Source organism: Geotrypetes seraphini, chromosome 1, assembly GCF_902459505.1.
Source record: "Geotrypetes seraphini chromosome 1, aGeoSer1.1, whole genome shotgun sequence".
NCBI classification, from domain to species: Eukaryota; Metazoa; Chordata; class Amphibia; order Gymnophiona; family Dermophiidae; genus Geotrypetes; species Geotrypetes seraphini.
Window position 1 is genome coordinate 498375344 of NC_047084.1, and position 27169 is coordinate 498402512.

The window sequence follows — 27169 nt, forward strand, 5'->3', positions numbered from 1 at the left end:
TGTGGTGTCGAATAAATTTTTAACTAGGTTGGACAATTCATGAGTGTTGATTCCTTTTGGACTTGTGTTGGATATTTGTATCTTGGCTGAGTAGAATGTTTTCCTTTTTTCTTTTATCAGTTGTTTGTATTTCTTTATGTTTGATCTCCAGTTGTTCCTGTCAGATGTTTCACCTGATTTGTTCCAAATCCTTTCTAGTCGTCTTATTGATTGTTTCATTTTTAGTAGTTCGGAGTCGAACCAGTTGTTATATTTATTTGCACGGTTTGTTTTGTTTCGTTTAGGAGCTATTTTGTCTAAGATGGTTGTGCTTGTTTTCGACCACTGTTCCCAGAATTCATCCTCTTCACTTATTTCCTCTCGCGCTTCATAGTGGGCCCAGAATTCTTCTGGATTGATGTGGCCCCTTGTGGGGTATTCTTTTTTTATCTTTGGGTGAGTTTTTCCTTTTGGTTGGTTCCAGATTAAGTTAAAGTAGTAGGTGAAATGGTCGGACCAAATATCTTGTTTCCAGATGCCGTTCGATATGGAAATAGTGGGATTTAGGATTTCTTTTGAGGACATGGCTACCAAATCTAGCTGGTGGCCCTTTTCATGGGTTTGTGTGGATGAAGGGAGAATGAAGTTGAGTGAGGATAGGTAGTTTTTAAAATCTTTTGTGTCGGGATTGTCCTCGTTCTCTAAATGTAGGTTTACGTCTCCTGCTATAATATTATATGACGGAGTGATTGAGTTATGTAGGATGAATTCATAGAAGTCTTCTCTGGCTTTTGGCCAGCATTTAGGTGGTGACCTATTTTGGCCAATCAGGGACTTCATTAGGCTCCTCCCTAAGGAAGTCCCTGAATGGCTCAGGTGCCTCAGGCTCCTCCAATCAGGGTCTTAGGCCCCTCCCTGTGTATCACCGGGGAGGGGCATAAGGCCCGCATTGCTGACAGTGGCTGGCAGAGGAGCAAGAGGGACTGTGCAACCCTCCTGCTTCCAACTTAAAGGTACAGGGGGTGATGGCAGGGGGGAGTGGGCATCCCTCCTGCCATATCTGCCTGTTTACTCCCTTGAAGAAGTGCAGCAAGTTCGTCAAACAAGATTTGCCTTTGCTGAAACCGTGCTGGCTGGTCCTCATTAGACCGTGTCCATCAAGGTGATCAATGATGCGGTCCTTTATCAGCGCCTCTACCATCTTTCCCAGTACAGAGGTCAGACTCACCAGTCTGTAGTTTCCAGGATTTCCCCTCATACCTTTTTGAAGATCGGCGTTTACCGGAATCTTTCTCAATTTGATCGACAGATTGGCTATTAGTTGAAGCAGTTCAGCTATAGTCCTTTTCAGTTCCTTGATGACCCTCGGATGGATGCCATCCAGTCCTGGGGATTTAGCGCTCTTAATCCTATCGACCTGCCTGTATACCTCTTCTAGACTGACCGTCAAGCCTGTCAGTCAAGCCGTCTTCGTTTCCAGCATATAGCCTGATGGGTTTCAGTATGCTCTGTATATCCTCTTCGGTAAATACAGATACAAAAAAAATGTGTACAGTTTGTCGGTGATTGCTTTGTCCTCCTTTAGCACTCCCTTTATTTCATGGTCATCCAACGGTCCCACCGCTTCCTTCGCGGGCCATTTCCCCTTAATATATTGAAAGAACGGCTTGAAGTTTTTCGCTTCCTTGGCTATTTTTTTCCTCGTGGTCTCTTTTGGCCCCTTTTACTGCCTTATGGCACCTGCGTTGATGATTGTGCTTATTCCAGTTTTCGTCCGGTCTTGACCTTTTCCATTCCTTAAACAAAGTTTTATTGTCTCTGATCGCTTCCTTCACCTCTACAGTGAGCCACGCCGGTTGCTTGTTCTTTTTCCTCTTGGATCCCTTGTTGATAAGCGGTATATAAAGATTTTGCGCCTCGGTGACTGTGTCTTTAAAAAGGGACCAAGCTTGCTCTAGCGTTTTTACAGTGCTTATCCTCTTCTTAATCTTCTTCCCCACTATGAGTTTCATCCCTTCTTAATTCCCCTTTTCGGAAGTTCATTGCCGTGGCCGTTGTTCTGGACTGATGTTTCGCCCCTGCATCCAGGTTGAAGCGGGCCATGTTGTGATCGTTATTTCCCAGCGTCCCTTCTATTTCTACATCTTGTGCCTTGCAGTCCATTTAGAATTAAGTCCAGAATTGCATTTCCTCTTGTATTTTCCTTGACAAGTTGTTCAGGACGCAATCACCTACAATATCCAGGAACTTGGTCTCCCTAGCACAGCTGGAGGTGCCTAGGTTCCAGTCTATCCCCGGATAGTTGATAACTGCATTGCCTCCCTTGCATTTACGTTTAATCTCATCCGTCACTTCTCCGTCAATTTCTTTGGACTGCCCTGGGGGTTGGTAGTAGATGTCGATCTTCGTTTCCAGTCCATTTGTTCCTGGAATTTTGACCCATACAGACTAACTTATTCATCTGTTGTGGTGTGTTCTCTCCAGTAGATTCAATTCCCTCTTTGACATATATGGCAATGCCCCCACCTTTTTGAGCCTCTATCTCTGCGGTATAGTTTGTATCCTGGTAGAAGTCCCAGACGTTTTCCTCAGTCCACCATGTTTCCATAATGTCGATGATGTCCATGTTATCTTTTTATGCCATAGCTTTGAATTCACCCATCTTATTCCTTAGGCTCCTTGCTTTCGTGTACATACACTTGAGTTTGCGGACTGTTCCTTTCTTGCATTTCCTTCCCTCTTGTGTCCCTTTTCAATCTGACTTGCCTGTGATCCGGTGAGTCTTCCCCTCTATCTTCCTGCCCGGTATCCTCCAGGTATGCCGGTTTTGCAATTTTAGAATTTCAGCTATAATGTGCCGCCAAAAACATTTGCTCCGTTTATTGTGTCAGAGCTAAAAAAAAGTTTGAGAGACACTGATGTACGGAGAAAAAGGATGAGTCTAATCTAAATCTAACTGAGCTTCTGGAGTAGAGAGTTGCGCGGGGACAGAAATCACACCCGTCCCCGCCAAAATCCCACCCATCCCTGCGAGGAATCCTTCCGTCCCCGCAAGGAATCCCTTCATCCCCACCCATCCCCGTGAGGTATCCCTCCTTTCCCACCCGTCCCCGCGAGGAATCCCCTCTGTCCCCACCCATCCCTGCGAGGAATCCCCTCTGTCCCCACCCTTGTTCGCCTATCGCCCCATAAAAGTTACCTGTCCCCATAAAAAGCAGCAATTACTTCAGAAAGTTTTGATTTTTTTAAAGCCTTAATTTATTTAAACCAACAATAAAATACAATCTTTTTTTTTTTTTTAACACCCCCCCTCTCTATAAAAATATATTTTTAATAATAATCCATGAGTCACAAAGCAAGGGTGCACATAGGAAAAGGGAGCATCATAAACACTGCAGTGAGCATTAGAACATTAATATACCCATTGTTAAACTGAAGCCAGATTAATACAAATCGATCCTGCACAGTCAACGCTAAAAGAAAACAGTCCTTCTCATACATACAGAACACAACCTCCCTACCCCTCATACTGGCCCACTTGCTTCCTTGTCACCATCACCACACTCTCCCTACCCCTGATCACCATCATTTCTGTACCCCCTTTTGCTTGTTCCTGTCACCAGATTCTCTCCCTTCTCCTTCACCCATCCAGTCTGCCACTTTACTCTCCCTACATCTCTCTCTGCCCAAGGTGGAAGGCTATCACCTTGGCTGGCCTGTCTATCACCTTATTATCTAGCCACCTGTCATCCCATGCTCCATGTCACCATTGCCTCATTCGCTCTACCTCTCATGATGGTCGTCATCTGTCCCTTTTGCTAATTCTCATATTAGCTATACTGTCTGCTTACTTGTTTCTGCTATCTTGTGACCCCCCTCTCCATGTCACCTCACTCTCTCGCTTCATGCTAGCTCTCACTCTTTCTTCTCCTTACCCTGGCCTGCTTGTCACTTCCCTCTCCCTTCCCCTTAGCTGTCCCCCCAAAATCCCAAGCCCACCCCTGCCTAACCTGTGGACCAAATTGACTCTCCTCTCTTTCCTCCCCCACCTGTCACATGCAGGCCAAGTCCCAGCACTCACCATGTCTTTCCCCCTCCCCCACCCCCACTAACCTGACCTCAGCAGCACCAGCCAGCTCCTGCCAAGTGGTTTGGCAAGGGGAATAGGCCCTCTCCCAGCCAGCCCACCCCAGTGCCCAGGAGTTGCAGCCATCTTCACTACGGCAGCGGGGAGCCATGGAGGGGGAGGTTCAGGATTCTGGCCTGACCCTCCCCGCCCCCAGAGGTCTTTCCCTTCTCCAGACCCAGTGCCCACACTTACCCCGTGCAACTTTGGCCAGCTCAGGTGGGGGCAGGGTAGAACGCAGCTGGGAGCCAGAGAGCCATCCTGCTCATCGTTTGGGCAGCTGCACAAAGGCAACAAAAAGTGAAACACCGCAGCTCCCTAGAAACAGCAACTCGGCCGTTGGCTGTCCCTCTTCTGGAGCTCATCACGTAGGAAGTAAGCTCAACACAGGCACACATTGGTTCAGCTGCAGCACAATGGGCCAATCATAAATGACCTTAGAACTCTGAGGTTGTTTGTGATTGGCCCATTGTGCTACAGCTGAACCAATGTGTGCCTGTGTTGAGTTTACTGCTTACGTGATGATCTCTATGCCTATGTGACATGCTGCTGATTCATTGGGAAAAAGACCAGCGCCGGACCAGAAATAAGGTAGGCCTCCAGTTCCATCCCCGTGGGAGTCCCGTCGGCCTTGGAGGGGTCCCCGTGGGAGTTCCGTGGACCTGGGAGGGGTCCCCGTGGGAGTCCCGCGGACCTGGGAGGGGTCCCCGTGGGAGTCCCGCTGACCTAGGGGGATCCCCACGGGATTCCCGTGATCCCCGTTCCCATGCAGACCTCTATTCTGGAGTCCTCCCTCAGTCATTATGCAAAGATAGACTTTAAGTCTAACAGTTACCTTGGAGATTATCTGGAATGTGGTTTTGAAAATTATTTCTGTGCAACAGATGAGTTGGTTTAGAGGTCAAAATAAGAGTATTTCCTGATATTTCTAGAATAACTCAGAAGTGTGCCAAGAGATTTTGGCATTGAAACCTATGGTGCAATCCTTGGACATTAATTTTATACTTCAATTTCCTTGTATATGTGTCATTACTTTTGAAGATAAACTTTGCATGTTTTTTGACCTTTTGATGTCAAAAGAGAAACTCAGAACAGCAATATAAGCATCTTATGTACTGTTTGGTTGGCATGAGGATCTGTTAGAACTTGATGTCTATCAATTAAATGAAAAATAAATCTTATTTATTGGATCTTGTCACAAGAATGTATTGTGGATGAAATGTTATATATTCTTTTAGCTTAATTTTATTTTCCTAAATTTGTTACTATTTTTTTTTGTATTAAAATGTTGTGATTATGACTTTGTAAAATCTGAAAAAGAAATTAAAATAAAGCCCGTTATCAACACCATAAGGACCTCAAAAATGGAAGTTTGTACTCAATTGCAATATCTTTTTACAAAAGAAGTTCTTAACCCCCTGTTTTACAAAACAGTGCAAGTGTTTTTTAGCGCCATCCGGAACGCTGAATGCTCTGCAGTGCTCCAATGCTCATAAGAACTCTATGAGTGCTGGAGCAGCGCAGAGCATTCAGCATGACAGCTTGCATGGTTTTTTTAAAAGGGGGGAGGGGAGCAAATTAGCTAACCACACATCTCCAAAGATTATGAAGCTGGACCATAGCAGAAACTCTTTAAGATAAAGACACATCTCCATTTCCGATACAGATTTTAAAATTTTAACTACTCATCTTTCCAAACTCAAATTCAAGACAAATTATAAACCCCTGTCCAAGAAAGGTATGAAAATCTACATTTGTACTGGAGGTTAAGAGAGGATAAATTTACTTGACAAATGTCATCAGGAACATCTGTGGGAGAAGCATGATTGAACCCTGGCTTCCATGGTCCCCCAGCTCACAGGGCCACAAAAGCAGTGAAAAACCAAAGGAAAAGCACAATGGAATGAGTGCCAACCAGATATTAAAAAGGAGAACATTACATTCAACTAACATAGTGGGGCTCTTTTACTAATATGTAGTCAGTGCTATCACATGCTTACTGAAGCTTAAAATGTCTTACCCCAGGACACACTCAGGCATCTTGTGTTAAGTTCTAAAATGGTACATGCTGACCACATGCTGAAAAATACTTAAGTAATGGCTCAAATGCTCACTATGAATCTACACGAACATGAAATGTGCTGCTTCCATTGTTCCTCAAGCTCTGGAGCTAGTGGTACCACTTTCATCAAGCCTCAATGAGCACTGGAATTTAAGGAAAGGTGTATGCTTGTTCTTAAGTAGAGTTGTATTTAGCAAGAGTAGTACACCTTAAGTGGTCAATTTCAGCCAGACCACTGAACTGAACTCAAAATGTTCCTCCTTTTCCTTGAAGTAGCTGCAGGCTCCCCCCCACACACACTTTTTTTTTAAAAGAACACTCCCACTACTGTCAAGTGCCTCCTTTCTAATCCTCTCGACCCCCACCCCCAAACACACAGTGCCCCATTCTCTAAAGCAGTGTTTCTCAACTCGGTCCTGGAATATTCAGGATATCCATAATGAATTTGCATAAACTTGATTTGTATACACTGCCTCTATTATATGCAAATTTCTTTCATGCATATTCATTGTGGATATCCTGAAAACCTGACTGGCAAGGGGGTACTCCAGGACCGAGTTGAGAAACACTGCTCTAAAGGATGATAAAATAAGTACAGAAATTCTAACTTGCCATCTCTGCAGAAACATGTATGGTGAAGTGCTCACACAGTAGTTTAGTAGTCATGGGTGGGAAGTAGTCACCCTCAGTCAGGGTGCAGTTTAGCTACAGGTGGTACTAAACTGCCAGAACAGGTCCTAAGTCACAGAGGTGGCACTTAGTCAGGAAGGAGTTTAAATATCCTGGAGCTGAGTACTTCAGGGAGGCCTTAACTAGCTATATCAAAAACCACAGCTAGAAGCCTACTTAAATATTCAAATGTATTTATTAACCCTCCCATTTTCCTTCCAGAAACTATTATGAATGCTGGACAAGCTAATCGCTGGCTGGCTATTGCCAGCTGGACTAAAGTTAAGATAAATCAACAGGTTTTTTGTTGGGTTGTTTTTTTTTTTTTTGGGGGGGGGTGGTGGTGGTGGTTTGAATGATCATCAGGGCTGTATTTAAAATTTTGCGGAATTATTCACTGAATTAAGTTGCAAATGATATATGAATTTTGTTTAAACTATTTCAGAGAAGGTCTGAAATATATATATATATATACATATACACACACACACACACACAGTATATATATTTTCTTTAATTTAACATCATTACATACATACATACAAGGAACTACTTTTATACAGAAAGGGTGGTAGATGCGTGGATTAGTCTCCCAGTATAGGTGGTAGAGAAAAAGTGTGTTTCTGAATTCAAGAAAGCATGGGACAGGCACATGGGATCTGTTAGGGAGAGGAGGAGATTGTGGATACTGCAGATGGGCAGACTAGATGGACCATTTGCTCTTTATCTGCCATCAAGTCTCTTTGTTTCCAAAAGCATACCTGCTAAACCACTCAGGTGGCACCTTCTTAAAACAGGGAACCCAGACTTAAAAAAAATATTACACAGAAGACGCTAAGAGTCAGTTTATGCATCCTTGACTGCGGTGAGGCTTTCTAGCCACCAAAATACTATGTTGATGGTACGAGGTCCGATATGTTGGAATTTGTTACCCTTTAAGATAAGGCCCTGGGGATGGTAGATCCAAGATGGCTACACTCACTTGATGCCTGGAAGGTCTCTTGTGGGTTTTTCCTTGGTTTACAGTTTTCCTGCGTGCAAGGGAAACTTTTTTTTTTTTTCCATGCGAAAACGATGTGGTAGGAACACTGCTGGAGTCCACTCAGCTCAGCTCGTTGGACAAATTTTTGAAGAGATAACATTGGAGGAATGCCTGCTGGATGCCAGCATGGAGCGGAGGCATGGCTGATCTCCCAGGGCTGGACACCACCTTGAGCCCCGATTTCAGAGCCTCTCCTCCTCAGCCGCAGAGTGTCAATTCACCGAGTCAGGTTCGGAATACACCAGAGACAGTGGTGGCTGCAATCCCGGAGGCTTGTGTGTCAACATCAGCAGACTTGGACTCTCCTTGTTGGAGGAAGGCCTACCTAAGGACTTAAGTTTACCAACTGCTGATCAGGAGCAGGATCCCAAGGGAGGTATTCGGGCAGAGTCAGATTGGTGAGCAGTTTACAACTGTGCAACTGCAAAATTATTTCTTGACTAAACCCTCCAAAGTTATTCTAGATTCTCAATGGGATTTAGTGGCTAATTTGGGGAAATCTTTGTGCCCTCAAGTTCAGTGTCTGGAAGAATCAAAAAGCAATAAGAATTGAAAGAATTAAAAGTTGAAATGGGTTCTTAAAAATCTCAGTTTGATAAATTTGATAAGGATTTAAGTAAGATACGTCAAACTTAGGATGTTATAATTAAAGATAATATGAACTTGAGAATAAAAATAGAAATATTGGAAAATAGTTCTCAGAAAGTACAGTTACTTACCATAACAGGTGTAATACAGGGACAGCAGGCAGATATTCTCACATGTGGGTGATGTCATCCACGAAGCCCAGATGCGGACAGCCTTGCAAGCATACTTGCTTGTAAAACTTTAAGAAAGTTTACGACTGCCGCACCATACATGCGTGAGTGCCTTCCCACCCGAGGTAGGGCGTGCGTCTCCTCAGTTCAGATAGCTAGCTAAGAAGCCAACCAGGGGAGATAGGTGGGTTGTGAAAATATCTGCCTGCTGTCCCTGGATAACACCTGATACGGTAAGTAACTGTGCTTTATCCCAGGACAAGCAGGCAGCATATTCTCACATGTGAGTGACCTCCAAGCTAACCAGAATGGGATGGTGGAAGTGTTGGCAATTTAGGAGAATGAATGTTGTAAAACTGCCTGGCCGAAATGGCCATCCCGTCTGGAAAAAGAATTCAGACAATAATGAGAGGTGAAAGTATGAACTGAGGACCAAGTGGCAGCTTTGTCAGATTTCCTCAATAGGAGTGGATCTAAGGAAAGCTACTGATGCTGCCATGGCTCTGACTTTGTGGGCTGTGACTTGACCCTGTAGATGCAGTCCAGCCTGAGCATAGTAGAAAGAGATGCAAGCAGCCATCCAGTTGGAAATGGCGCGCTTGGAAATTGGATGTCCCAACTTGTTTGGATCAAAGGAGACAAAAAGTTGAGGAACAAATCCGTTGTAAGTAGAAAGCCAAAGCACGCTTATAGTCAAGTTTATGAAGAGCTGATTCTCCAGGATGAGAATGAGGCTTTGGAAAAAAACCCACTGTGAGTACAATGGATTGGTTGAGATTAAATTCTGAAACCACTTTAGGTAAGAATTTAGGATGAGTACAGAGGACCACCTTGTCATGATGGAATACTGTGAAAGGTTCACAGATTCTACGAGCAGCCGTGAGAGCAATGAGAAAAAGCCACTTTCCAAGTGAGATATTTGAGAGGAGCAGAAGCCATTGGTTCAAAGGGAGGCTTCATCAATTGAGCAAGAACAACACTGAGATCTCAAACCACTGATTTGAGAGGTGGTTTGACACTGAAAAGTCTTTTCATAAATCTGGAAACCACAGGATGAGCAGAAAGGGGTTTCCCTTCTATAGGCTGATGGAAAGCATCAATTGCACTGAGATGGACTCTAATGGATGTGGATTTGAGGCCTGATTGAGATAAATGCAACAGGTAATCCAAAACTGAAGACAAGGAAGTAAATTGAGGCTCCTTGTGATGAATAGTGCACCAAGCAGAAAATCTAGTCCATTTCTGGTTGTAACATTGTCTAGTGGAAGGCTTCCTGGAAGCCTCTAAAATGTCCTTGATAGACTGAGAAAACTGTAGAGTGGCCGTTAGGTTGAGAGGTACCAAGCTGTCAGGTGTAGAGACTGCAGGTTGGGATGAAGCAGAGAACCCTGACTCTGTGTAAGCAGAGAGGGAAACACTGGTATAAGTAGTGGCTCCCTGCTGCTGAGCTGAAGCAGAAGGGAGAACCACGGTTGGCTGGGCCACCGAGGAGCTATCCGAATCATGGTGGCATGTTCGGATTTGAGTTTGATGAGTGTCTTGAGAATGAGAGGAAATGGAGGAAATGCATATAGAAACTGATTCTTCCATTCCAGAAGAAAAGCATCTGCCTCGAGGCAATGAGGAGAGTATATCCTGGAGCAGAATTGAGGCAGTTTGTTGTTGTGGGGAAACACAAATAGATCTATTTGAGGAGTCCCCCACTGAGAAAAATGTGATGGAGAGGCGAGAAATTGAGTGTCCAATTCGTGAGGTTGCAGAAGACGACTCAATTTGTCCGCCAGACAGTTTTTCTCTCCTTGAATATAGACCGCTTTCAGAAAGGTGTTGTGAAGGATTGCCCAATTCCAAACCTTCTGAGCTTCCTGGCAAAGAGGGAAAGATCCTGTTCCTCCCTGCTTGTTGATGTAGTACATGGCTACTTGATTTTATGTCCGAATGAGGACTACTTGATTGTGGAGAAGATGCTGAAAAGCTTTGAGAGCATTGAAGATTGCTCTAAGTTCCAACAGATTTATGTGACCCTGATGATCTGTGTTGGATCAATGACCTTGAGTACAGAGACCATCGAGATGAGCCCCCCAAGCATAGGTCGATGAATCTGTCATGAGGACCTTCTGATGAGTGGGCGCTTGAAACAGTAAACCTCTGGAGAGATTGGAAGAGAGCATCCACCAGTGGAAAGACTGTATCAATGAAAGAGTCACTAATGTCACTAAAGTCACTAAAGTCATCATCAACATCTTCTCGCACATCAAGCAGCATTATGGGGTAAAGACCTTGAACAATTGCTTATGCCTACTACCCATGGAGAATTCAGGAAACGTCTGAAAACACATCTATTCCTGAAATACTTAGGAGACCAACCCATTCAATCTTAGTCCTTAACAACCGAACACAAGAATCACCTGTCGCTAAATCTGTACTTTGTTCATTCAATCTGTAACTCTGTTTATTCACTCAATCTGTAACATTTCTAAGCATTGTAAACCGCATAGAACTTCACGGTCCTGCGATATATAAACTGTTATTATTATTATTATTATTATTATTAATGTGCTGAGAGAGGGGTCTAAAGTCTGTGCCCACTGAGATGCCAGGGTCCACTGAGGAATTCGTAGATGAAGTCTGACAAAAGGAGTCACGTGGACTGTAGAGGCCATGTGACCTAGGAAAACCATCATATGCCTCGCTGAGAGTAAAGTGAGGGATGACACTTTGTGACAAAGTTGAATGAGAGCATCCTGCCACTGCTGAGGAAGGAATGCTCTGAGTTGCACAGTATCCAGTACAGCTCCGATGAACTGTAGAGTCTGAAAGGGCTGTAGTTGGGATTTTTGGAAAGTTGATTTTGAACCCCAAGCTTTGGAAGAACTAAGTAGTCCGTTGGTTCTCTACAATAACCCCCTGAGATGTTGAATCCTTGATGAGCCAGTTTTCCAGGTACAGAAAAACCTAAGACCATGGTTTCTCAGAGCTGCTGCTGCTACCACTACTAGGCACTTGGTGAAGACTCTGGGAAATGATACCAGGCCGAAGGGTAGCATTCTGTACTGAAAATGATGATTTCCCACCCGAAATCTGAGGAACTTGCGAGAGGCTGGATGAATGGGAATATAAGTATAAGCCTCTTTGAGATCCAGAGAGCATAACCAATCATTCTGATCTAGGAGGGGATACAAGGATGCCAGAGACAGCATCCAAAATTTCTCTCCGACAAGAAATTTGTTGAGCGCTCCGAGCCCGTCTTTTTCGGAACTAGGAAGTAACGGGAGTAAAACCCCTGCTCTGCTGTTCCAGAGGAACTTTCTCAATGGCACGGAGACAGAGCAGAGCTTGAACTTCCTGAAGAAGGGTGGTCTGGGAAGGATTGGAAGGATACTCTCTTGAAGATATGGAAGGAACTGGATGAAATTAAGAGAGTAACCTTCCCTGATGATAGAGAAGATCCAGAGGTCAGATGTAATGAGTTCCCATCGATGGTGATGGAGATGGTCCCCTAAGGGAAGAAGAGAGGTGGTCAAAAAGGCTGAGAGGCTTGGGTGCAGCAGGAGTCTGAGTTTTTTGCTGACGTCGTTGCTGCTGTTGTTGCTTCTTAGGAGGCGACCTTGAATAAGGAGCTGCCTTCTGAGTAAAACACCTCTGGTAGGATAGAACAGGCTTAAAATCTTTGGCAGTGGAAGGCTTTGGCTCTGGTCTGATGATGGAAGCAAAGGACTTCTCATGTTCAGATAAACGCTTGGTAGCTGCATCAATAGAGTCATCAAACAAATCATCGCCCTGGCATGAAATGTTAGCCAGGCGATCTTGGTGCAAAGTCAGGCAAGACGACACATGGCCACCGAAAAAGCAATGACTCTAGAAGACAGTTCAAATGCATCATATGAAGATTGAACTAGATGCATACGAAGTTGCCTCAGAGTATTGTGAAGTTGTTGAAACTCTGGAAGTCTATGTTGAAGAAGATATTTTAAGAAATCAGGCATGGTGGCGCAGTGGTTGGTGCAGTGGTTGGATCTACAGCCTCAGCACTCTGGGGTTGTGGGTTCAAACCCCACGCTGCTCCTTGTGACCCTGGGTAAGTCACTTAGTCCTCCATAGCCTCAGATACGTTAGATAGATTGTGAGCCCACCGTGACAGATAGGGAAAATGCTTGAGTACCTGATTGTTAAACCACTTAGATAACCTTGATAGGTGGTATATAAAAACCTAATAAACTTGAAACTTGAAAAGATAAAGTTGTAATGCAAAACTCTAGTCACCATGAGTGAGTTTTGATACAGGCGACAACCAAACTTGTCCATAGTCCTGCCCTCTCTTCCAGGCAGGACGGTGGCATAAACCTTGGCAGGATTGGTTCTTTTTAAAAAAGATTCCACAAGAAAAGACTGATGGGATAATTGAGACTTGTCAAATCCCTTACAGTGAATCATCCAATATTGAGATTCCAACTTTGCTGACACAGCAGGAACTGAAAGATTTCATTGCTGACACAGCAGGAACTGAAAGATTTCTCAAAGTTTGAGAAAAAAATGCCATTGATGGGTAATTGGAGAGACTCTCTAGGAGGATGAGACATTCCCAGCTCTTCCAGATACTCCTTAGAGTATTTAGAGTCAGATTCTAAAGATATGTTAAGATCTTTACTCATTTAAGAGAGAAACTTGGTAAAAGATACTTGGTCTGAAAAGGAATGACCTCATTGAGGAGAAGGTGATCGAGAACCCCTCGAGGTCTGTCTCATAGCAGAGAACGAAGGTGAAGCCTCTCTGGAGTATTGATATCCGAGTCCAGAGGCAAAGATGACCCACTTCTGGAATGTGAAGAGAACCTCGCAGGAGAGGAACTCAACTGACGAGAGAGGTGAGGCTCTACAACTGACAAAGGAGTATGAGGCCTCGATGAGTCTCGATGCCTGGATAAACGAGACCTGTCTCGAGAAGATCTCGAATGCCTCAACCTCGAATCACGGTCCTGTGATTGAGTCAGATCCAGTTTGGAAGATGAATGTCGAGGAGTCCTCATCCTATGCTTCATAAAGGGCAATGCCTTATGTGAAGAGGAAGGACTGGTGGACGGAGTTTGAGGACAAGATACCAAAAAGGGCTCAGCTCCTTGTAACGAGGTATCTTGAGGCACTGTCAAGGACTCGACTCCTTGTATAGTGTGTGCAAACTCCTCTCGAGACACTGCCAAGGACTCTACTCCTTGTAGAGAGTGTGTTGGTGTTTCTCGAGCACTCACAAGGACTCGACTCCTTGTATAGTGTGTGTTGGTGTTTCTCGAGGCACTCTCAAGGACTTGACTACTTGCATTACTACTGAGTGCTCAGGCTGTGTGCTCAGGCAGGAAGCAGGGTCGAGGCAGGAGTTAATTTGGCAAGCATGTTACCAAAATTCTGATGCAGAATAACTTCCAACATACTCTGCAAAGCCGGCACCGAGACTACTGAAGCTGGTACAATTGGTGTGGCTATAGACTCTGAGGAAGACGAGGGAGTCTTGCCTCGATTTCGAGACACATGTCCTTTAGATCCCCAGACACCAAGGATAACCGCATCTTAGGGGAAAAATTAGCTGAGCTCCCTAAAGACGAAGACTCCCCGATCAAGGAAGATTTGATCGAGGTAGAGGCTGAAGATTTTGACCCTGATTGGTAAATGTAGCACAGTGGGCGCCTGACTCCAACCGAGGTCATGCTACACTTCATAACCCTGAGACTGGCCGGAAGTGGAAGTAAACACGGGTGCGACAAAATCGAAGCCTGCAGGCTGAAGCCGCGAGTAGGCCCAGCTGAAGTAAAAAGAAACTAAATATTATTTATTATTTTTATTTTTTTAAAGAAACGTGCAAATAAACACAGCGACCCTGTAAGAAAAATACAAGAGCCGCGGTGAGAGAAGGCACGAGTAGAACTAAGTCTAGCATAGAGCGTCGAAACGAGTGACTTGTTGGCTCTGCAGAAACTCAGAACTGAGGAGATGCACGCCCTACCTCGGGCGGGAAGGCACTCGTGCATGCGCGGTGCGGCAGTTGCAAACTTTCTTAAAGTTTTACAAGCAAGTCTGCTTGCGAGGCTGTCCGCATCCGGGCTCTGTGGATGACGTCACCCACATGTGATAATATCTTGCCTGCTTGTCCTGGGATAATAATAATTTACATTTCCTGAACTTTCCTTAGGTATTCACAGTGACACCAAGGGAGATGTTGAAAATATAATTTTTGGAAGTATTGTTACTTCCTGAGGAATCAATTCCTCCTTTTTCCCATGTCTATTATCTATCAATTAGAAGATCACAAGATCAGCAAATTCCTAATCAAAATCAACATAAAGAACAGTTAGATATTTCAACTATTTTGGATACCTCTGATAAAGAGGTAGCTAAATCTTCAACATTAGTGGCTTTGGTGGCACTTTTGTCAGATAAAATGTGGATTTTAAAAATGTTCTTCAAAAACAGACAAATAATTTCTGGGCTTTAAGATCCAAATATTCCTGGATGTTTCTCAAGATACACAAACGTGAAGGCATCAGTTTTTGCTTTTGAAATCAGGAGTTACTTTTATAGGAGGGATTTTCTTTTTGCAATACCCATGCAAATGCATAATGAAATATCAATCTTTGAACCTTCTCATCTAACTGCTTTTCTATCCACGACACGCCTTGAGGGAATATGAAGTCTAAGCTTGTAAAAGATTGATAGTCTCTAGAAACCAGACATCAGATATAATTTCCTTTTTGTTTTTCTAGTTTAAACTAGTAGAACCTTTATATTTCTGCTCTTTGCAATCTTGGATCTATAAATTGTGGTCTTGAGAATGATGTTTCTTTATATATTCTTGTTCTTCTGAAATGTATTGGACTGTATCAATCTTTTCTGCATAAGATTTATGCTTGATAATTGAAACTTGATAAATTAAAAAAAAAAAAAGAGAGAGAGAGATCAGGCAAGTGCCGGGCTTGTTACAGTTCAGGAAATTGGTGAAAACTATTTTATTTGAGCAAATATTCTGTTCATTATTTGTTTTTAGTTTTGTTTTATTGTGATTATCTGTTTAAGGATTTTTAGTTTTATGGTTCATGTTTATTTTTATGCCTAATTTAAGTTTTAGATTTTCTTTTTTGTATCATTGTCAATTTTATAATGCTGTATGTTTATTGACTATGTGTGTTTTTTGTTACCTGCCTAGAATTGTAGGATAAGCAGGATATAAATTGTTTCAATAAATTAAAACAAACAAACTGGGATGCAAAATCAGTTCTACCTTGTTTAACAATCTGGATAATGATTCTACAAATTGTATGTTCTAAAACCAATGCTTGTCTTGGTTATTCATGAAAATGATTCATTATAGAAAGAGCAATATATACCGTATATACTCAAATATAAACCGGGATTTTTGGGCCAAAAAATTGGCCCAAAAATGGGGTCCTGGTTTATATTCGAGCCAATGCCCCCTCCCAGAATTTTTCAGGCTATCGCCAGGCTCTGTCTCCCTCCTCCCTGACCTATCCTCATACCTCCGGTAGAGGTGCAACGGGCCCTCTGCCAATCCCTGGGAAGGTGCAGCGGGAAGGAGTAAGCTTTCCTAACTCCTGTCCCGCTGTTAACTGGCTGCTGCAGATAGAGTTTCTTCCTTACTGGCTCCTTCAAATTCTCGTGAGCACCCTTGAGCACGACGATGATGGCAGATGAGCATCAAGCTGTGGCACCTCTGAATGTAGAGGGAGCTCCAGCTTGTTTGGGGATTATGTCTGAACCTTCAATTATCACCATTTATTAAACCATCAACAGCAACAGGTTCTGGAATCCCTTGATTAAGTTCTGTTGTCCTGCCTGCAGTTTTCCAAGACTCTGTGAAAATTTTGAAAATGGAGAAGGATCTTACTGCTGTAAGAACAACTGTGGATGATCTTTCTGACCAGGCAACAGATGAAACTTACAAGCTAACTTTTCTCATGATACAAGTGATATTATATAGGAAGACAGAGAATTTTGAAAACTACTCAAGGGCTTTGAACTTAAGATTGTTGAACTGTGCTTGTTAAAATCTCTCTCTATATATCTCTATTTCATGCTGGGACTCCCCAAACTTTAAAAAGAAAAAAAAAAAGTCAGCAGGAGGGATGCCCATTCCCTCCTGCCTTGGCCACCCAGACACCCCCCCCCCCCCCACACACACACACACACACCTGTGTGGATCAGCAGGAGGGATGTCCACTCCTTCCTGCCTCAGCCACCCTGACTCACCCACGGCCTCATGAGGACCAGCACGAAGTATTGCCCACTCCCCTCCTGCCTCGGTCACCTGGATCCCCATTCTTCATGAAGATCAGGAGGAATGTCCACTCCCTTCCTTCCTTGGCCACCTGGATACCCCCCCCCCCCAGGAAGATTGGCAGGAGGGATGCCCACTCCCTCCATCTCTTGGCCACACAGACCCCCTCCCAGGAAGATCGGTAGGAGGGATGCCCACTCCCTCCTGCCTCAGCCATCTGGACTACCCCTACACCACTCCCTAATAACTTATGCAAATGACAGGAGGGATGCCCATTCACTCCTGCTGACAGGCCCACCTCCTCAAAATGGCAGGCCTTCCTCTTACTGGTGCATCCTGGAATGCACTGTGAGGGGGGCCTAAGATTCTGATTGATTCAGATACCTAAGGCCTCTCCTGTGGGAGTGCCTTAGTCAACTGAACCAGAGTCTTAGGCCCCTCCCAGTGCATCCCAGTATGCACTGAGAAGGGGCCTAAAGCCCTGATTGGCTCAAATGCCCAAGGCTCCTCCCTCTAGGAGGGACCTTAGGCAACTGAACCAATCATAATCTTAGGTCCCTCCCAGTGCACCCCAGGATGCACCAGGAAGAAGAATGCCCACCATTTTGAAAAGGTGGGCCTGCTGGCAGGAGGGCGTGGGCATCCTTCTTACTCTGAAGAAGGTACAGGGGGGGAGTATATGTGGGTTCGGCTGGCTGAGGCAGGAGGGAGTGGACATCCCTCGTGATCTTTCCAGGGAGGGGGGTCCATGTGGCAGGAGGGTGTGGCCATCTATCCTGCCGATCTTCATGGGAGAGGGAGGCAGTCTGGGATGTGTGTGGAGGGAGTCTGGGTGACTGAAGAAGGAGGGCATCCCTCCTACCCTGCCAATTTTTTTTTAAGTTTAGGGGTGGGGGCCATCATCAGTAGAGAGGCCCAGCACATGTTTTTTTTTTTTTTTTAATGGTGACAGATATTGTGCATGTGTTCTATATGCACAACATGTGTGCCTATTAAAAAAAAAAAAAAAAAAAAAGCCTACTGGCATCTCCAGACCTGTCAGATATTTTGGAGCATTAAAAACCAGTGCTACATTTTGTGCATCATCAAGGAATCGATCAGAGTGCTCATTTTAATACTGATGAGCTAGTTGTAATCCATATGATTACCAGAGGCTGCTACAAACCACAGAAAATACCGCAATTAGCCATTTTGGGCATCGATAGCTAAAATACTTCAATGCTAAAGTGATTAAAATTGGTTTAGTGTTGATCATTAAAGGTATGGTAAGTTTTGAGCATATGGGCCTCGGTCCACTTTACTTGTATCTTTTGTATTTCTTCAAGATAAAAGATTTTATAATGCATTTATTCTTCAAGAGAGTGGATTGTGACTTTTTGGGGGATAAGATTTTAATCTTCCCTAATGTATCTATATGGACAGAGAACAGAAGAAAGTTTTTTTCTTGCCTTACATCATCAAGTTTTGGCTCTGGGTGCAACATTTCAGCTGTGCTATCCTTGTAAATGCTTGGTCAACTTACAGGAAGTTAGATTTTTTTTTTGAGTCCTCTCAGTTGCAATTCTTTTTGGATGGTAAAGGAAGTATCATAAATGAATTTTCAATGTCATTGTATTGAGAGTCTTACATATATTAGGGGTAGTTTCCCATGCTTTTTATTTTTTAACTTCTTATAGACTTTCTACTTATTGGTCTCCCAATTGTGAACCAATATAAATGTAACTAGAAAAATTTCCAGTGGAAATATTTGGAATGTTTTTCCTTCTTTTATGTAGAGATTGTTATACTTTTCATATGAATGATTCATTTTCTTTTGTAAATTGTTTAATTTTAAATGCAATAAAAAAAGAATCAAGTGATATATGCATGTTATTTGTAAGCAAATATTTTAAACAGGAGATCTTCAATGCCTGTTTCACGAACTTTTGAAAAGCCAGTGCAACTGGGCATATAAAAAACAAATGAACAACAAAAAACCCACCACCCTAAACTGTCCATTTATTACACAGGTTTTCACTTTCTTCCTAAGATGTTACCAAACAGCCCCAATACTGTCTTAATTATATTACTTTGTGATTATATATTCTCTATTGAAAGAAATACAAAATCTTTTCTCTGATATTTACAGAAATTCTTAGAATTGTCAGTGGTAACTTTGGGCTTGTTTTAAAAAGTGGTGCTACTGATTAATGTATGCTGAATGCTAAGAAGCCCATCAGAATTGAGTGCATTTATTAGCACTAAGTGGGCTGCCAATCAGTAGCATTGCTTTGTAGATTGACCCCTTTGTTTCTTCAACATTGTTGTATTATGACCTGTTTTTGTATTTGAGTGTTTGCTTTACATGCTTCCATGATCAATGTGACATACACCTAACGGTAGGAGCCAGGCAACCCTCCTTTGGTACTGGACAGGATTTATATCTCCTATTCCAAGCACATCCCAACATGGCAACCTATAGCGTTGTGGCTGCCTCACAAGAGGGTTGAAAGGAGAACACCCCCCCCCAACCTTCCTCCTTACCAGGAGTTATAGAATACTTAATTAGAAGTGTACACAGGAAAAAAATCAGCTCATTTGGCTTTTTGCTCTGAATTTTATAACTTTATTTATGTGAAATTAATTGTACGTATGTCATTTGGCCTTTATCAGCCTTCATGTTACTATGAGATAGTGAATGCTGTGGATGGGCAGACTGGATGGGCCATTTGGTCTTTATCTGTCTTCATGGTTCTATGTTAATGCCCAGGTTAATAATGGAAGTACAATCTTTTGTGCATATTAAAATTTTTCAAGGCTGCCTGAACAAACATCCCTTATACTGCAATACATCACTGCAATGCCTCCTCTTTTAATGAATAATATACTGTGCTACTCGAAACATATAGATTCTACACACCCTCTGGGGAAACAGGCTATTAAATACACACAGGTATCTTGGCTAATACACCCCAGGGAAAACTGATGGGTGGGGCAGGGGGGAAGAATGCAACCCCTTCCCATCATCTACCATTATCAATAGAAAAGCATACGAGTTCTCATACTTAAATCAACATCTAGGGCCTCCCCCCAGGCCTTAACCAGCTTCTCAACTATGTTCCCACGCCTACCCTCTCTTTTCTAAGTCTGCTTACATTCTGTCACAAACTGGTTTACATCATCTTAGTTGGGAGGAAGGTCAGAAGGAAACATGTCACCGATGCAGAGCATTTCCACAGCTACTACTACTATTATTTCTATAGTGCTACCAGCGACATACGCAGTGCTGTACAGAGTCACGAAGGAGATTGTAAGCTCCTTTGAGCAGGGACTATCTAAACAGACAAGACAAACAGGATGCCATGGATTCAGTTAGGTGAAATTGTTAATCTGCTGGCTAGGGTGGTGGGCAGTGGGAAGTAGGGTTATGGATTGAAGGGTATATCAAAAAGGTAGGTTTCAGTCTGCTTTTAAATAAGGTAAGGGAAGACAGCTGACTGGAAAAGCCTAGAAGATTTTTCTATGCACACATGGAGTGTCCTATGAAATGTTCCCCAGTTTGCCGACCAAAGCAATTGACACATCTTACTGCAGGGGACAAGAGAAAAGATTTTGGTCAAAGTATTCTGCAATTCCCAAGAAAACTGGAGAATCTCATTGCATCTTCAACACAAGGGATTAAACAAGTTCCTAATAATGAAAGCATTCAGTATTTCCCTAGATTCCATTATATCTCTACCAAGAAAAGAACACTGGCCATGCATCCTGGTCATCTTAGACGCATACAGACACAGCAATAAATCTCACCGAGAGGACATATCTAGGAATTCACTGTTCGAATTATTTTGATGCAGACTAAGTATATATATTTTCCAATTTGGATGATGTGCATTTTTGACCAGCACTAAATGAATCAATTTTTATCACCAGCCAAGGACTGAAGTTGCTAGAGTTCATCATAAACCTCCCAATATTTGAACTCTATTAGAATTTATTGGAGATTTAATCTACATGACTCAGGATCATCTTATTCCTTCTGTATAAGAATGTCAGAATTTGAAATTAAGTAGTCTCACGGGTGGCCTTAAAAATCATCTGGCAGACTGCAGCACGATGGCAACCCACCCCTCTACCCAGTGGCCCTAGATAAAGGAATGGCCAACAGTATTTATCTGGAGTGGGGAAAAAAAAAAGAACAAACCTGCCTCAGACACCTTTTTTCTTGAGGAGGGAGAGGTGGCATCAGGCTTTCTATTTATCCTGATAATCCTGATGCTAAATCCCTGTTGAGATTTGGAACAGACCAAAAAGTAACTTATTCTTGCTTCAAGAGCTGTCAGCCACAAAAACCCATTCTGCTGGAGAATACCTCAACTCTAACCTTCTTCTCGGTACCCAAACTCGAAACATCCCCTGAATAAGAAAAATTTGCTCCTTCAGTTTCTCCTGTAAAGTCTCAAGTTCTTGTAGTTTCCAGAAGAAATACCCCAGAAAATCTTATCCATCTTTTTCTGTCTCTACCCCTGTCCAGCAGCACTCCTTCCCTGCTCCCCCTGTCCAGCAGTAGCCCTTCTCCCTTCCTTTTATCTATCCATATTCAGGCTCCCATTTCCCCTTTTACCTTCCCTATTTCCATCTGGCGTTGGTGGGGCAGCTGACTTTTGCATCGGGTGCCAACACACTCTGGCATGGGGCCTTTGCTGGGCCGCGGGGAGCTGTTTGAGCTCGGTGTCTGGGGTTGTCGGGTAGGTCTTCCGGGCCATGGGAAAAGTAGGTTGTGTCTGGGAGCCGACAGGATAGCGCCATGGCTTCCTTAGTCCCTTGCTGCCCCCCTTCCCTTCCCGCAATCCCCTCCTGCTTGTTTAACTTTCCAGCGGCTCCTCTCACATTCGCCGCCTGTGTCGGAAGCCTTCGCCGATGCAGGAGTGGCTCGTGAGAGGAGCCGCCGAAGCCTCTTTTAAGTTAAAAAGAAACTTTGGCCGGTAAGGCCGTATTTCTGGGATGAAGGACTGCCCAAGGTGGAGAGCAGGGAGGCCATCGCTTTTCAATTTGTCTGGCGGCCACTGGCACAGCTAAACGTGCATGTGCACTCCTGGCAGTCAGGGACCCACGGATCACGCAGGTAAGAGTATGCATGCGCGCTTAGGGTTTTATTATAGTAGATATATATATATATATATATATGTATATATATATATATATATATATATATATATATATATATATATATATACATACACTGCTGTTCCTCATATTTCTTTCCTTTGTTGAAAATGTATCCTTTACAACAGATTTCCAGCTGTGTGGCTGTCCCTCAATTAACGTCTCTAAATAGGTAAGCATATCGGTTAACAGAGAAAAACTGCCCCCCCCCAAAAAAAAAAAAAAAAAGTAAAAGGGTACATATGGTTGATTATCTTGCTCTCCATGGAAAGCATCTACTAAAGGTATGCAACTTTGTTTTCTGAGAAGGCCATAAACAGGATGTCAGAAGAAGCATGTATGGCAGCTATGCAAGAAATCTCATTCATATGCAGAAAAGCTTTCTAGCCTTTTCAAGACAACTGTAGAAATGTTCTGTCTTGGGTGACTACCTGTGTAGCTGATTACCCTTCCAGCCTAGTACAGATAAGAAACTTAGAAAAATCTGTCAAAGCAGACATATTGGGAGGGCTTGGCTAACTATCTGCTAACTAGCAAATTTTATGTCTACTATGAGAAATAGACATGCAAAAAAACACAAATGCTTTCAAAAATATTCTCAATTTTTAGGCGTTTCTACTTCAATTTCACACACCAAGTTAAATGTAAAAACAATATTAATTTTAAAACAATATTATTTTTTTTAAAGCACACAAGTTAACTGTGTACACAAATTTTAGGGTAATGTACATTAAATTGATTTTGCATGCACTAAGTTAAGGCACACTAATGAACTGAATGCACATCTCTTATCAAGTAGCTCTACAAGGTTGCTAGTAAAGTGGCACAAAAGCTCTCTGATAAAACACTTTCAAAATGATGACAGTAGCTAAGCAGGAGAAATTTTCAAACATCCTCAGTACCACTCCCACCTTAGGAATGAAAAGCCAAATGGAAACATTCCAGTTTTGCTACATGACAACAAATTGGCTTTTTTTTCTAGTGCCAGTCTAATTATCTTACAAATTAATTAAAATCTTTCTACCTACCTATAAAGTCACCTCTAGGAAGCAACCATAAAAAGAAAGATGAACAATTATTAAAAAGAACCAGTAGAAGCTGTTTCTTTTAAAGGAACATAAAGCCAAAACTTTTAAAAATATGCAACATGTTGTTAATTCTCACAACTGCATTTCTACTGTATGGAAGGGGGCAAATTCTATATTAAGACAATTTTACACAAGTACATAATTTTTGTGCAAAACTTTGCCCTCCACCTAACCCAGCCCTGCACAACATGCGGCCCAAAACAGCTCTCACTCTGCTCTCCTGCTCGTCTCGTTTTTGAAGCCCAGGATTTCTCCCTGCTTACCCGCTGCAGCAATACCAAAGCAAGTGCAGCAACTGCACTCCAGAAGCGTCGGGCCCACAAGCCTTCCCCCTCCCCCCCGGCATCAATTCTGACATTGGAGAGAAAGTTCCGGGCCAGCTAGGCAGCGATTGAGGGGTGGGGGTGGGGGGAAGAAGACTTGTGGACCCGGCGCTTGTGGAGTGCAGTCACTGCACGCGCCTTGGTGTTGCTGCATCAGGAAAGCAGGGAGAAGCAGGGTGGCTTGGGGGCAGGGAGACAGAAAGAGAGAGGGAATGAGAGAAGGAGAGAGAGAAAGAAAGAAAGAGAGAGAGAGAAAGAGAGAAAGAGAGAGAAAGAAAGAGAGAAAGAAAGAAAGAGGAAGCAGGCTGTGTCAGGGAAGCAAGTGGCTTGGGAGGGGGGGCAGGGAGAGAGAAAGAAAAAGTTGGTCTCATGGAGGGACAATGGTTGGGGAATGAAATGAGGTCTTGAGGAGAGGAAGCATGCAGGAGGCAGAAAGAAGGAAAGAAATATTGGATGCACCGTCAGAAGGAAGTCCAACCAGAAACTGAGGCCTTCACTACATTTTCTGACTTTGTTTCGGCCTCGGATCATTTTGAGTTGTGCAGGCCTGCCCTAACCCCTCCATTCACAGAGAAAAAAACCCAAAACAAAAACACTGAACTTGTGATCATCTGCCTCACCATTAAATCTTTTATATTTGCATACAGTGCAAAGCACCTCACCTCCTTTATGAGTTGAGTTTGGCAAACCTGAATATATGTAATCATCTTAAAGTTCATATAGGGTAAACCAGCTTGGTAGAGCCCTAACACTACACCCAAACACAGGAAAAAAAAACCCCAAAACAAACAACTATACATGAAGAAAATCCCAGCCTAAATCAACTACACTTCCCCCTCCCCATTCGCGGTTTCGACACTCATGGTTTCACATATTCGTGATTTTTTTTTTTGGAGGGGGAAAAACCCCCCATAGTTTATGACGTTCCCGCCTCTCTCTATCCTTCCTCCCGACATCCCGACCCTAGCTGGTGGTCTAGCAGGCTTTCGGGGCAGGAGCGATCTTCCTACGCTCCTGCCCGTTTAGATTGCCAATAGGAAATGGCTGCCGTGAGCTCCCGTCATAGTCTCGAGAGACTACGGGAACTCACAGCAGCAATTTCAAAAACCCACAGACATGCCATAGATCTCTGCATCAAAAGCTGTGTTTCACCATGCCCTAATGAACACTCTTTAAAAAGGTAAAACCTGCTTAGTTGATGTGTCGTATGGGTATAAATAATTTAAAATTGTCTCTGCAGGAAAAGTGCATATTGCAAGGGTGGGGGTAGGGAGGGGTGACAGAATATTTTAGGCATATCTCAAGTTAAAATCTTTGTGAAGAGGTTTCTGTAAAAAAAACATCTGAGAGATCATTTTGCTGCCTTTTTTACAAGGAGTTGTCATGATTTAGTAAACACTTTATACCCAAGAGCTCAATGTACTAAAACTTAGCTTCCAAATTTTTGGCACCTAAGTGCCAATTCTAAATTGGTAATATTGCACAGAGTTGCCATTACAGAAACCTAGTGCAAGTCTGTATTTTGGCACCTAACTATAAGCTTGAGCATGTCAATGACTCATATTAATGTTCAAACCCAAATACTGGCAGTTCCTGTATGTGCATATTCTGTAACACACTGTCTAATTGCCTGGCATACCCCTGACCCAAAAAATGTTGAGTATTCAGTGATGGGTAATCCAAGGTATTCGTTATTGGTAGACAGATGGACTCGACACTGGCAGTGTTTCGGCAAACGTGCCTTTGTCAAGAGTTTCTATATGGTGTGTCATAAGTCATATAATGCTTTTTACCCAGAGGGGTATTTTGTTGAAAAATAATGCTGTAGAAATTCTCTTGTGGCTATGGAGATCTACGACACACCATACAGAGACTCTTGACAAAGGCATGTTTGCTGAAACACTGCCAGTGTTGAGTCCATCTGTTTACACCGTGTTGTCTACTAATAAAGAATACCTTGGATTACCCATCGCAGAGCACACGACATCTTTTGTCTCACAACTCCCCTATCTGCATTGTTGTCCTCGTCTGAGACCCCCTAGCTCAGCTCTTATCTAAATACCCCTGACCCATCCATGCTCCTCCTAAGTCCATCAGCACTGAAATTATGTGCTAAGTTTATAAAATTGGTGGGTAAGTCATTTTCATCCAGTAACTACAAATTAGTACTTGTAGATGGCAATTTTTGGTATAGAATACTAACTTAGTACCAGTTAGCTAATTTACCCCAACCCGTTTTACAAATATACACAAGAGGTTTTTAGCACTGGTCGGCACGCTGAATGTTCTGCACTTCTCCGATGGTCATAGTTCCTATGAGCGCTGGAGCAGCGCAGAACATTCAATGCACCAGTCACCCCTAAAAACCTATTTTGTTTTGTAAAAGGGGGGGAGGGGTAGTTATATGCACAAATGACTCTTGTGTACCCGTTTTAGAATTTGGGGCTAAGTATTCTGACTTAGTGTCAATGCACAATTACAGTTTTGTACTGCAAGAGAGACCAGTCAACAAGAAGCCAATGTAGGAGTTCCCTAAAAAGACCAGTTGTCAAAGCTGACCAGGTCAAAAGTGCTTTTATAAATCAAGAAATCTCATTTTATTCGTCCAATCACCACAAGACTACATCACCCTCTTAGAGAAAGGAAAATATATAGATACAAACATATGCTCTTGAAGTTATGATTGTACCTATGAGAAATGGAAGAAAACGATCACATTAATTATTAAAAAAAAAAAAAAAAACCAAGCTCCATCAAAAATTGCATTAGTAGCTTTTAACTCACAGATTGATAACTCACAAGAGGAAAAAGTTTCAAAATTTATGTGACTGAGACCACCACACCGCTCACTTTTTTTTTCCCACATCGCAGGCATAATCCCCCTCCCCCGAGAGCCACATTTCTTTGGTAGACAGACATTCCTTTCAAAACAGGATAAACCTTGTATTAAATTTTGCAAATCTATTTACAAGAAAAGAAAGAAAATCTGCATCTTTGATCGTGAAATGCTGTCCATGTTTGGCAGTGTTCATCCTGCTGCTTCAGGGAATATTTTAACCTTAACAACGTGTTTAGTCTGTCATGCCTCTCTCTCTTCAGAGATAAAATAAATTATATAAAATTATATTCTCCAGAGGATTTTTTAATGACTGTGTCGTGAAAAATATCAGTGGTGTGCTGTGGTGCTCTCACTCACAAAATGTGCTTTTCCCCCCTTGAAGTTATGTATACAAAGAATGAAGACTACGTTGGTCTAGGAGGAGAGAAGGAAACAGGAGCAAAAAATGAAGATTTATTTCTTGGCTAAGAAGGAAGAATATTATAGCAGTAGGTAGTACTTACTGTTCCTGGTTCTCTTTCTGCTCCAGTAGTAACCAAGAAATGCACAGACAAGCCCCGTTTCAGGCAGAGGCAAGATTAAAAACAAAAAGAAAAAAAAAAAAAAAGGGAGGAAAAAATTAGAACACAAGCCACAAAAAGTTTTAAAATGGCTTTTATTTATATAAATCATTGCACATTCCTAATACAGTGATTTACTGGGAAAAAGAAAAAAAAAAAACTTACAGTAATTTGTAAACACATTTAATTTTACAGCTTAACCATACACAAGAATAATTTTCTATTTTTTGACAGAATAAATTACTTTTAAAACTCAAGTGCAATTCTGTCTATTCTTGATGGAAACCGTAGAATTTATGCC

General features: G+C 42.7%; 1 protein-coding gene across 19 annotated transcripts in view; it reads right to left on the bottom strand.

Annotated features, from left to right (window-relative positions):
• Positions 1-27169, bottom strand: part of LOC117351636 (transducin-like enhancer protein 1) — a 307381-nt gene that overhangs the window by 119721 nt on the left and 160491 nt on the right. For 18 of the 19 annotated variants that reach the window (XM_033927342.1, XM_033927370.1, XM_033927331.1 and 15 more), the window contains one exon: positions 26812-26828. The exons of the other annotated variant lie outside the window; for it this stretch is intronic. In XM_033927342.1, the coding sequence (XP_033783233.1) occupies positions 26812-26828 (17 nt within the window). The remainder of the gene's footprint in view (positions 1-26811; positions 26829-27169) is intronic. 19 annotated transcript variants of the gene reach the window in all.